This window comes from Orycteropus afer, unplaced genomic scaffold (assembly GCF_000298275.1).
Source record: "Orycteropus afer afer isolate SDZICR_OR568_19922 unplaced genomic scaffold, OryAfe1.0 scaffold00495, whole genome shotgun sequence".
In the NCBI taxonomy this organism is placed as follows: Eukaryota; Metazoa; Chordata; class Mammalia; order Tubulidentata; family Orycteropodidae; genus Orycteropus; species Orycteropus afer.
Genome location: NW_006922082.1, coordinates 97,280 through 110,465, shown reverse-complemented (window position 1 = coordinate 110,465; position 13,186 = coordinate 97,280). Strand labels below are relative to the sequence as shown.

General features: G+C 43.0%; 1 protein-coding gene across 1 annotated transcript in view; it reads right to left on the bottom strand.

The window, feature by feature from the left end:
* DHX8 (DEAH-box helicase 8) overlaps positions 1-12,735 on the bottom strand; it is a 37,805-nt gene extending 25,070 nt beyond the window's left edge. Inside the window, exons 1-4 of the mRNA XM_007955191.2 lie at positions 12,588-12,735; positions 7,846-7,931; positions 7,023-7,095; positions 6,190-6,275 (exon numbers count right to left, since the gene is read on the bottom strand). Coding sequence (XP_007953382.1) covers positions 6,190-6,275; positions 7,023-7,095; positions 7,846-7,931; positions 12,588-12,735 — 393 coding nt within the window. The remainder of the gene's footprint in view (positions 1-6,189; positions 6,276-7,022; positions 7,096-7,845; positions 7,932-12,587) is intronic.
* Between the last annotated feature and the right edge of the window lie 451 nt (positions 12,736-13,186).

Below are 13,186 nucleotides of genomic sequence, written 5' to 3'. Positions count from 1 at the left end.
AGCATACAAGTGCCCTTCCTGCTTTGTGCAGCTTTTCCCCCCACAATCCTTAATGATACTGCACTGTTCCATACCACTTACTTGTTTATTGCTTGTCTCCTATCTACTACACTACTTACATGTTCATTTCTGTTTTGTGCACTGCGGAATCTCTGGTTCTTAGAACAGTGCTGCCATATTTGTTGTTGTTAGGTGCCGTCAAATCATCTCTAAGTTATAGTGACCCTATGCACAACAGAACAAACCACCACCCAGTCTCATGCCAGCTCCGCAAACCTTGTTGTATGTAGTGGGTCATTTTGTGTGTCAACTTGGCTGGGCCTGGTTGAATGGCTGGGCAGCTGGATATAGTATTCCCCATGATGAGACTGGCAATCAACTCCATGGTGGAATCTACTACGAGCAGCTGAGTAGCTGCCTTAGGGAACACAGTCTGTTTCCTCTACATAAGTAGAAGCCTTGGGGAATGGTCTCTAGCTTGGACCCTGCATGCAGCCATATCATTGTTCAGCAGTCTGCCATGCTCTGCCAACCTTGGGACTTACAATGGACTTGAACTGATGGCCTGCCATGTGGTTTGGTAACATCAGGACTGTGCCATTTTACTTGTCAACCTTGGGCTTGGCCGTCTCAGCAGCCAGCAGCTGTCTGAGTGAAGAAAAGCCTCTAGCTCCAGTGGGCCGGGAGCAGGAGGCAGAGATGAAGCCCAAGACCGAGGGGCTTTCACCCAGCCCCTGGAGCTTGGCAGTTTGAACTCAGACTTAAAGCCTCCTAACTGTAAGAGAATAAACTCTTGTTTGTTAAGGCCATCCCGTTTGTAGTATATTCTTGTCAGAACGGCACTGGGTACCCAGAAAGAATATGATACTGAGAGAGTAGAGTGCTGCTCTGACAGATATCTAAAATATGGAAACAGGAGTGGAGTGTGTCCTTGACCCAAGATCCCAGCAGAGAGACCCCAGCATACGGCATGACAGATGGCAGGAACAGAGCAAGAGACCGGCATGACAGATGGCAGGAGCAGAGCTGAGAGAACTGGCGTGAGACAGCGACAGCCTTACCAGCCCACGGAGGAAAAAGTTTGATGCCTTTGGTTAGGCACCTTATTGGTGAAGTGGGTTGCCTTTGGGCATTGATTGGTAGAAAAGACCGTCATGAAATGGAGTAGCAGGTTGGCCGGCCCACGGAGCAAGAAAGCTGAGTGCTTCTGGGGCAAGAAGTTTTCCAGTGGAGTGGGTTGCCTTTGGCATTAATCAGCAGAAGTGGAGAGACCAAGGAAATGGAAGCAGAGCTGCCTCAGCCTGAAAGGGTAGGACCATGGCCTTTAGGGGAGGAATGACCACAGCCCCCTAGGTTTCAAAGAGCCAGGCCTTCACCAACTTGGTTCTGGAGTGTGGGGCTGCTCATTCATGTGAGCCAGTGGGATGGAGCCATAGCCGCTGCCCAAGAGTGAGGGGGCGAGGCTGCCATGCCCAAGAGGGAGAGGAATGGGGTCTGCCAGGCCAAGGGGGGGTGAGGTCGCCACAGAGGAACTAGGGGACTGGAGCCACCCAGTGAGAGAGATCTGTACAGATGCCATCCAATGAAGATCTGTACAGGTGCCAAATTGAATGACTGGGTAGCTAGGTGTAGTATTCCCCATGATAAGACTGGCAATCAGCTCCATGGTGGAATCTACTGTGAGCATCTGAGTAGCTGCCTTTGGGATGTGGTCTGCTTCCTGTATTTAAGGAGAAGCCCTGGGGAATGGTCTCTAGCTTATGGCATGCTTGGACCCTGCATGTAGCCATGTCGTTGTTCAGCAGCCTACTATGCTGTGCCGACCTTGGGACTTACAATGGACTTGAACTGATGGCCTGCCGTGTGGTTTGGTAACATCGGGACTGTGCCATTTTACTTGTCAACCTTGGGCTTGGCAGCCTCAGCAGCCAGCAGCTGTCTGAATGAAGAAAGCCTCTAGCTCCAGTGGGCTGGGAGCAGGAGGCAGAGCTGAAGCCCAAGGCTGAGCAGCTTTCACACAGCCCCTAGAGCCTGGCAGTTTGAACTCAGAACTTAAAGCCTCCAAACTGTAAGAGAATAAACTCCTGTTTGTTCAAGCCATCCCATCTGTGATATATCAGAGCAGCACTAGGTAACCAGAACACTATACCTGAGCTCATTGCCACAGCCACTGTGTCAATCTATCTCATTGAGGGCCTTCCCCTCCTTTGTCAACCCTCCACTTTACCAAGCATGACATCCTTCTCCAGGGAATGGTCCCTTCTAACATGACCAAAGTAGATGAGATGAAGTCTGGCCATTCTCACTTCCAAGGAGCATTCTGGCTGCACTTCCTCCAAGATAGATTTGTTAGGTCTTTTAGCAGTCCATGGCACTTCCAGCATTCTTTGCCAACACCACAACTCAAAAGCATCAACTTTTCTTCAGTCTTCCTTATTCATTGTCTAGCTCTCACATGCATATGAGGCGACTGAAAATACCATGGCTTGGGTCAGGTACACCTTAGTCCTCAAGGAGACATCTTTGCTCTTCAGCACTTGAAAGAGATCCTTTGCAGCTGATTTGCCCAGTGCTATACATTGTCTGAGGAGCTCTGGTAGCATAGTGCCTAAGGCACTTGACTGCTAACCAGAAGACTGGTGGTTCAAACCCACCAGCCACTCCTCGGAAGGAAGATGGGGCAATCTACTTCCGTAGTAATACTGCCTCAGAAACCCAAGGAGGGGTCGCTATGAGTTGGGTCCGACTCAGCGGCACATAACAACAACAACATACATTATCTGATTTCCTGACTGCTGCTTCCGTTGACATCAATTGTAAAACCAAGCAATTCTTTGACAATTTCAATCTTTTCTCCATTTATTGTGATGCTGCTTATAGGTCCAGTTGTGGGGATTTTTGTTTTCTTTATACTGAGATGTAATCCATACTGCAGACTGCATTCTTCAATCTTCAGTAAGTGCTTCAAGTCATCCTCACTTTCAGCAAGCAAAGTTGTGTCATCAGCATATCACAGGTTATTAATGATTCTTCTTCCAATCCTGATGCCACGTTCTTCTTCATATAGTCCAGCTTCTCGGATTATCTGCTCAGCATACAGACTGAATAAGTATGGTGAAAGGATACAACCCTGACACACTCCCTTCTTGATTTTAAACCAGTGTCCCCTTGTTCTGTTCAAATGAAAGCCTCCTGGTCTATGTACAGGTTCCTCATGAGTACAATTAAGTGTTCTGGAATTCCCATTCTTCTCAATGTTACCCATAATTTGTTATGTCCACACAATCAAATGCTTTTGCATAGTCAATAAAACACAAGTAAACATCTTTCTGGTATTTTCTGCTTTGAGCCAAGATCCATTTGACATCAGCAATGATATCCCTCATTCCATGCCTCTTCTGAATCCAGCTTGGATTTCTGGAAGTTCTCTGTCAATATACTGCTGCAAACAGTTTCGAATGATCTTCAGCAAGATTTTACTTGTGTGCAATATTAATGATATTGTTCAATAATTTCAACATTCTGTGGGATCAGCTTTCTTTGGGATGGGTACAAATATTGATCTCTTCCAGTCAGTTGGCCAGGTAGCTGTTTTCCAAATCTCTTGGCATAACTGAGTAAGTGCCTCCAGTGGGGCATCCATTTGTTGAAACATCTTAATGGGTATTCCATCAATTCCTGGACCCTTGCTCTTCACCACTTCAGTCAGTGCAGCTTCAACTTCTTCCTTCAATACCATTCGTCCTTGATCATATGCCTCCTCCTGAAATGGGTAAGATCAACCAGGTCTTTTTGGTACACTGACTCTATATATTTCTTCCATCTTCTTTGAATGCTTCCTGCATCATTCAATATTTTGCCCATAGTATCTTTCAACATTGCAACTCAAGGCTTAAATTTTGTCCTCAGTTCCTTCAGCTTGAGAAATGCTGAACATGTTCTTTCCTTTTGGTTTTCTAACTCCAGGTCTTTGCTCATTTCATTATAGTAATTGGCTTTGTCTACTCAACCTGCTCTTTCAAATCTGTTCACTCTTTTATCTTGTCATTTCTTTAGCTACTCTCTGCTCAAGGGCAAGTTTCAGAGTCTCTTCTGACATCCATTTTGGTCTTTTCTTCCTTTCATGTCTTTTTAATGACCTATTGCTTTCTTCATGGATGATGTTCTTGATGCCATCCCACAATTCTGGTTTTCGGTCATTGGTATTCAGTGCATCAAATCTATTCTTTAGATGGTCTCTAAATTAAAGAGGGATATATCCAAGGTCAAATTTTGGCTCTCGTGGACTTTTTTAAATTGTTTTCAACTTCAAGTTGAACTTGCATATGAGCAGTTAATGGTCTGTTCCACAATCAACTCCTGGCCTTGTTTTGGCTGAAGATATTGAGCTTTTCCACCGCCTCTTGCCACAGATGTAGTCAATCTGATTCCTGTGTACTCCCTTTGGCGAAGTCCACATGCATAGCCGCTGCTTTTGTTGAAAAAAGGTTTTTGCAATGAATAAATTGTTAGTCTTGTAAAATTCTATCATGCAATCTCCAGCATCATTTCTGTCACCAAGGCCAAGTTTTCCAACTACCAGTGATTCTTCTTTATTTCCAACTTTTGCATTCCAGTCAGTGATAATTAACACATCTTGATTGCATGTTCAGTCAATTTCAGACAGCAGAAGTTGGTAAAAATCTTCAATTTCCTCATCTTTGTCTTTGGTGGTTGGTGTGTGAATTTGGATAGTAACAGTATTAACTGGTCTTCCTTGTAGGTGTATGGATAATATCCTATCACTGACAGCACTGTACTTCAGGACAGATCTTGAAATGCTCTTTGTGATGGTGAATGCCATGCCATTCCTCTTCAAATTGTCATTCCCAGCATAGTAGATCATATGGTTGTCTGATTCAAAATGGCCAAAACCTGTCCATTTCAGCTCATTAATGCCTAGGATATCAATCTTTATGCGTCCACTTCATTTCTGACAACTTCCAATTTTCCTAGTTTCTTTATCTCTTACATTCCACGTTCCAATTATTAATGGATATATGCAGTTGTTTCTCCTCAATTTGAGTCGTGCCACATCAGCAAATGGAGGTCCTGAGAGCTTTACTTTATCCATATCAGTAAGGTTGGTTCTATTCTGAGGAGGCAGCTCTTCCCCAGTCATATTTTGAGTGCCTTCTGACCTAAGGGGTTCATCTTCCTGCACTGTATCTAACAATGTTTCCGGGCTATTCATAAAGTTGCCTAGTGATGTATCAGACAGTGTTTCTCTGCTATTCATAAGGTTTTCCCAGGCCAATTCTTGAGAAGTGGATGGACTTTTCCTTTTCCTAGTCTGTCTCAGTCTATAAGCTGCATTGAAACCTGTGCACCATGTGCAATCCTGCTGGCGTTTGAAACACCAGTGGCACAGCCACAAGCCTCACAGTAACACACAAGTCACCACAGTAGGACAAACTGACAGACAAGTCTGTCTCCCTTAGCTGTTCGAAACCTCTCTGCCCTCCCCTTACCTGGATCCCGCAGCTCTGTCTCGTCCCTGGCTTTTCCCCACTGGCATATAGGACACATTTAACAAACACTTGCTAAAACAAAATTAAAAATCTGAACACTTCAAACATTAGACCTCCTAACATGTAATAAAGGAGACTTGGTAGCTCAGCAGTTAAGCATCTGACTGCTAACCAAGAGGTTAGGTGACTCAAACCCACCATCCACTCCACAGGAGAAAGATGAGGAAGTCTGCTTCTGTAAAGATTTACAGCCTTAGAAACCCTATAGGGCAGTTCTACTGTGTTGTTTAGGTTGTTATGAATCAGAATCAATTTAATGGCAATGGGTTTGGCTTGGAACATGCAAAGAAGCAAAAAGTCTCACACATCAGGTATCTGTTCCAGAACCTTAAGCTATTTCATTCCTATTTCATATCCTTAATTGCTTCTTCCCATAATTCCTTATCTTATGTTCCTTGAATAATTTCCCCTGAATATCATTCCCTGAATCCTTTAACAGTATTCTAAACAGAGTAGGTCCTCAAGGAATGATTTGTAAATCAAATGTTTACTTTGAATGTTTCACTTTGAATATATAACACAAAGACAAACTTAACAGAAGTAAAGCAAATAACAAGACCCAGCAAAGGGGAGGAAGGCATGCAGTTATGGCAAACACTTGCGGAACGGTCATCAATACCCGGACAGAAGGGTTGTCTGGCTGGCAAAGGACTGGGAAGAGTTCCTTCAGCTTTTCTTTCTCTGTTTTGGGTTTAACAACTGGATCTTGGTTCATTAAAGAGCATGAAGGGGTTAAAAAAAAAAGAGAGAGAGAGATTTAACATCCTTAATATTGCAGTTAACAAAGTCATGTCAACATTAGATCTGCAACAAACAAAAACAGAACATGGCATCATTATTATTTTTCTTTTTTTTTTTAATTGTGATTTGGGTGAAAGTTTACAGAGAAAATTCACCCTCCATACTGCAGTTCACACATACTTTTTCTCATGACACTGACTGTAATCTCTCATAATGCAACAGCTCCCCTCCCACTTCCTCCCCATAGCCACCTCTTCCCTGTGTCCTTCCCTCCCACGCACTCCTGCCCCCTGAGCTGTCTTCCTGTGCATATATAGCCCTTCTATTCTCCCATGACTGATCTCTCCAAGGACTGTATCTACCTGATGTAAATATTCAGCTGATATGCCTGTCTTTTGTTCGGCTGGAAGCCACAGGAGTGGGTTCAATTCCAGCACATGGCATTTTGCTACACATTAATCACACACGTTACTACCAACATAACTTAATTTTCTAAAAACATTGACCCTGAAGCCCTCAACTGGCCGAGTACCCCGGCACGAGGCTAGGAGGGGTATGGCAGTGCTCATTTAATTCCGTCTCAATTTCTTCAAAAATTTTCACTAGAACATTCACCTGCTCAGCAACTGCTAGGAGGAAAACAAAGGTAACTGAGGGAAGCCCACAATCTGCACCACGCTGGGGGCCAAGCTCAGTGGGAAGCTGACTCACCTTTGCTGGTAGAAGGCTTTGCTGGGGGCCGCATGGTTTGTATGAGCCGTAGCAAGTTACTGATAAGAGAATCCTTTTGAAAAGAAGCAGAATAAAAACTGTCAGTCACCTGATGGATAAATACACTTAGAAAGGCCAAATGGCTAAGCGTATCCCCTGGAGAGGGACGTTACACACGTGAGTTCCACTAACAGGGACAAATGAAGCCGAGTAGTGAGCTGATATGGCACAAACACAGTTCAGAGCCTTCAGAGAAAGGTGATATTTAGGGCTCTTTGGGGGAAAAAGATATTTAGCTCCCTTCAACCATTTTATTTTCTGTGGTTTAGAACTACCTCCCAAACCCAGACTCTTGTTTCTGACTTCTAGCGTTCACAGCATAAGAACATGAACACCCACAGAGACTTCATGATGGAAATCTTGCCCCGTTTTTCTAGGAAATGTCTCAAGAGATCCAGTTATATCACCACCACTTTAAAAAAAAAAAAAAAAAAAACCTGTTCTGTAGAGTCAGTTCTGACTCATTGCAACCCTATAGGACAGAGTAGAACTGTCCCATAGATTTTCTAAGGCTGTAATCTTTATGGAAGCAGACTGCCACATCCCTCTTCCACAGAGCAGCTTGTGGGTTCGATCCAGCAACCTTTCTGTTAGTATCTGAGCACTTAATCACTGAGCCACCAGGGGTCAGTGGCGCAAAAACTTACATAATAGTTTTATTTGATGGCTATGTACAAATCCTTGTCTCCTTCCTATATCAAAATCCTATTTTTAAATTCAACAGTGGCAATAAAACAAGACAGAAGTCTCCAGACATACATACCGTGAATTCTGCACCATTTTTCACCAGAGAAACCTTAAAAGTATCAAAAGTGGTATTTTTCTCAGCAAGACTGATGACAAATTCAGCTGCAAACAAGAAAAGAAATAAAAACAAAACAAAAATTGGCAACTCCAACAACAAATCAGATTCAAATATATTAAAAAGAACTAATTTTCTATCTACGTGCTAGTGAATTTTTATAAACAAGAAGATACTGCTACAAACTTGCTCACCAAGCCCTTGAGTACATTTATCCTGGGAAAGACCAGCTATTCTGCCACAGATCATTGTATTTTCTTCTCACAAAACTACTAGCTAGCACACTAACGTATAGACCCTAGATGTGATGCTGCCTAAAAAAGTGAGCATGTATATACACATGCAAACAGACACATGGACACATACAATTTCTCGAGGGTCAAACTCAAATCACATGTGAGGACAAGGGAGCTGCTGGGTGGTACAACCGGCAAGTTGATGAAAAACTCACTTGCCCCACAAATTTTTCTCCACAAACCTGCCTAGTGCATTACAGCCTAAAGTCATTTGGTTTATGGAAGGCTGCAGCCTACAGTTAGAACCTTAACTCCATTTTGAGACTCAACGTAAGGTCAGATGCCATTTTTAATTTTCTATGTTTACTTCTCCAACACTTTTGACCATTAAATCACCAAAGAGGCATGCTTAGACAAGTCCAGGAAAATACAGGGAGAGGTAGTTTGCCATCAGGAAGAATACGGTAGAAAGTAGGTAAGTCAGGCAAGCCCAGGTAGAGGGAGCTTGCCCCGCAGTAAGAGCACATTAACTAGTATAGAGAAAGGTAGTTATACAAAGAACTAGGGAACTTGCTGCGGTGTGTCCTTCCTACAACAAACAAGATATTTACCTATAGGGCAATTACCACTCCTACCTTCTTCCTTGATATTGTAAATAAGGTTTGCTCATAAGGTTTTCAGTGGTCAATTTTTTTCAGAAGTGGACCACTAAATCTTCTTCCTAGTCTGTCTTAGTCTGCAAGCTCCCTTGAAACCTGTCCACCATGGGCAGCCCTGCTGGTATTTAAATTACGAATGACACAGCTTCCAACATCACAGCAACACGCAAGTTATCCCAGTAGACAAGCTGACAGGCTCTGAAACTTATTCTTGAAAGAAGAGTGGCTAAAGCGAATGGAAGAAATGATGAAATAAAAGAGCTGAACACAAGATTTCAAAGGGCTGCTCAAGAAGACAAAGTTTTATAATGAAATGAGCAAAGACCTGGAATTAGAAAACTAAATGGGAAGAACACATTAGGCTTAAGCTGAAAGAACTAAAGAAAAAATTCAAGCGTCTAGTTGAAATACTGAAGGAGTCTGTGGGCAAAATACTGAATGATGAGGGAAGTATCAAAAGAAGATGAAAGGAATACAAGAGTCACTGTACCAAAAAGAACTGGCTGACGTTCAGCCATTTCAGGAGGAAGCATATGATTAAGAATCAATGGTACTGAAAGAAATCCAAGCTGCACTGAAGGCTCCAGGAATTGAGGGAACACCTACCAACTGAGATGTTTCAAAAAACAGATCCAACACTGGGAAGCACTCACTCATTTATGCCAAGAAATTTGGAAGACAGCTACCAGGCCAACCCACTGGAAGAGATCCATATTCATGCCCATTCCAAAGAAAGGTGATTCAACAGAATGAGGAAATTATCAAGCAACACCTTTAATATTACACACAAGTAGAATTTTGCTGAAAATGATTCAAAAACAGTTGCAGCAGTATATTGACAGGGACATGTCAGGAATTCAAGCTAGATTCAGAAGAGGACGTGGAATAAGGGATATCATTGCTGATGTCAGATGAATCCTGGCTGAAAGCAAATACCAGGAAGATGTTTACCTGTGTTTTACTGACTATGCAAAGGCATTTGACTGTATGGACCATAATGAATTACAGATAACATTATGAAGAATGGAAATTTCAGAACACTTAATTATGCTCATGGGGAACCTGTACATAGATGTTGCATGGTTTAAAATGAGGAAAGTTATGCATCAAGGTTGCATTCTTTTACCATAGTTATTCAATGTTTGCTGAACAATTGATCCAAAAAGTTAGATTATATGAAGAACAATGCAGATGACACAACCTTGCTTGCTGAAAGTGAAGAAGACGTGAAACACTTACTAATAAAGATCAATGACTACAGCCTTCAGTACGGATTACATCTTAACATAAAGATAACAAGAATCCTCACAACTGGACCAACAAGCAACATCATGATAAATGGAGAAAAGATTGACGTTTTCAAGGATTTCATCTTACTTAGACCCACAATCAAGGCAGCAGACGAGAAACCAAACAACACACTGTATTGGGCAAATCTGCCGCAAAAGACCTCTAAAGTATTAAAGAGCAAAGATGTCACTTTGAAGATTAAGGTGCGCCTCACCCAAGCATCATATTTTCAATTGTCTCATATGCATGTGAAAGCTGGACAATGAATAAGGAAGACTGAAGAACTAATGCATTTGAATTACAATGTTGGGGAAGAATACTAAATATCCATGAACTGTCCCAAAAATGAACACATCAGTCTTGGAAGAAGTGTAACAAGAATGCTCCTTAGAACAAAGATGACAAGACTTTGTCTCTGTACTTTGGTCATGTTATCAGGAGGGCCCTGAAGAAGGATATCATGCTTAGTAAAATAGAGAGTCACCAAAAAAGAGGATTCTCAATGAGACGGACTGACACAGTAGCTGCAACAATGGGTCCAAGCACAGCAATGACTGTGAGGCTGGCACAGGACTGGGCAGTGTTTTGTTCTGCTGCTCACAGGGTCACTAAAGTTGGAACCAACTTTATGGCACCTAACAACAACAGCAAGGTTTGTTGGACCAATAAAGAACCTCCTGACTGTTATTACTGAAAACCTGTACCAATGATTATCTGAAAAACAATCAAGGTGATTCAACAGTTTTTAGTAAATCCATGGAAAGGTGAAGCTTTGACTAAATCGTAATGTTCTTTCACCTCAGACAGACACTATTCTGATGATATGTCCTTCAGTTTTTCATATTTCTTTTTGCTGCATATGCTGAGTACGATTTCTGTTTTTCACTACTATAACTTTGTGGTAATGTTACCCCAGGGTACTAGTTCTTGAAATTTCTAACATTAGGACTATTTATTAAGAGGACTATTTATTAAGAAACTTTTAGAAGAAAAGTGTGTACTACCAGGGGCTGAGATTGTCCTCACACTGAATTTCACAATTTTTTTTTAATTTTATGATTTCATCTGAATGCTAGTCCTACCAAATAATGAGAATAACACAAACATACTTGAAACATCTGTACGATGAAGTATTTATAACTAGTCCTACCACACCACATGTTGGAACTGGCCCTTACCTCTTTCATGACGTTAAGTAAAAAAGCCAGATGCCATGAGGCTACAGAGACAACCCATTGGTTCAACACCTGCTGAGAATTTGCATTTCCACCCCAGGTATAGTGAATCAGAATCTATATTTTAACAAGATGTCTACATAAGAATCAACTGGGGCTCTTGTTAAAATGAATGAAAGGCCACATCACCCAGAAACAAAATGATAAGACTACCACCTGGTTATTACCTAGAAGAAGATGAGATTGAGGAAAATCATACAGGATAGGCACAACCTGACTAGGAGGCAGAGAAAAGTGAACCAACAACTTGGCAGCTGCAGGACATCTTCCTAGGCACCATATGGCAACCCTTTGAAAAAGACATTATCATCTCCATTTTAAAGAGCAGAAAAACAACTTCAGAGAAACTAAGTATCTTGCTTAAGGTCACATAGCTAACCTCCCTGACTCCTTTTGTCACAGGCCCCTTCCCTTCCATCCCTCCAATGACTTCACCTCAGCTTCATTTAGGAAACAGAACAGTCAGATGTAACTCCTTCCCTTTTTTCTCCATTCATTTCTAAACCTTTGCATCCAGAACCACGGACCATCTACCCTTCAGCCGACTACAATGGATGAAGCATCCCTGTGTCTGCCAAAGGCAATGCCTCCATTCCTGTCCTAGATCCCACTCACCCCCTCTCATCTTCATAAGGACTCCCTCTCTCCTGTGGCCTTGCTCTAGGACCCTGGCTTTTTCTAATTACTCATTTTGGGTTTCCCAGATGTACCGTTTGCCCCCAAACTCCTAATGACTGGTGTTTAGAAAGTGGAACTGCATCAACAGCCAAGAGCACAGACACTGACTTCATGACAATCTGAACTCCAGACCAGGATATGTGATTGGGAGGAGGATTGTATACATTCTCAGAGCCTTGTTTTCTCAGTCTAGAAACAGAGATGATAAAAATACTATTTCACAGAGTAGCAGGAAGATCAAATAAGACAATGTAAATAAAGCGCTGGGGATCATACGTGACACGTAGTGAGCGCCCAATAAATGTCAGTCTTTAACAACATCATCGTGGATGTTGCTGCTGCTGTTGCTGTTATCAGTGTTTAATTATTTAAGGCTGAAAAACAAGCAATGATGACCGCCCCAAGTTTCAGTAACAGATCTGGGAAATGGTTTCTAACAGCTACGCCTACAGGTTCTCAAAAGCCACGGTTGCAGGTTCTCTGGACCTAAATCTTTTTACGGAGAGAGACAGAGACTCACACACACTCAGTCCATCAACCTCCTTTCTCCTTTCCGCTTCCCCCGGCCCCAAGCACAGAGGCCACAGGTACCTCCCCGGACTCACCCAGATCCTTGTCGTTGATCCCCAAATGATTGTCCAGTTCGGTGCAAACTTTCGACACCAAAGATAGATACTCGAGTTTGGCTAGTTCTTCCGCGGGGCCTGGCTCCGCCCCGGTTACGGCTCCCGCCATAGCGACAGCCACAGCCATGGCTACAGCACCCTCCGGCTTCGTACTACTGACACACGGAGCTACTCCAGCCGGCTCTAGTTTCCACTTCCGGGTCGGCGCACGTCCCTTTTGTTTACCGTAAATTGAAGACGTCAGGAACTTCTAATGATGCAGCCGGATGGATCATAGAGATCAGACAGGAAATACTTCAGGAGGGCCGAAAAGTGTGGGTTGTTCTTACGCTAGCCGGCGCCCTCTATAGGTGATCCAGATACTTCGCCCATCCTCAAGGTTGGAAAGGCGCTCCGGGGGCATAGTGCCTAAGGCGTTGACGGCTGACCGGACGCCTGGCGTTTCAATCCCACCAGCCGCTCGGCGGAAGGAAGATGGGGCTTTACCGCCTCGGAAACCCAATGGGGGTCGCTATGAGTTGAACTCGACTACATGGCAATGAGGTTTGTTTTTTTTTTTTCCCCAAGCCTGGAAACCT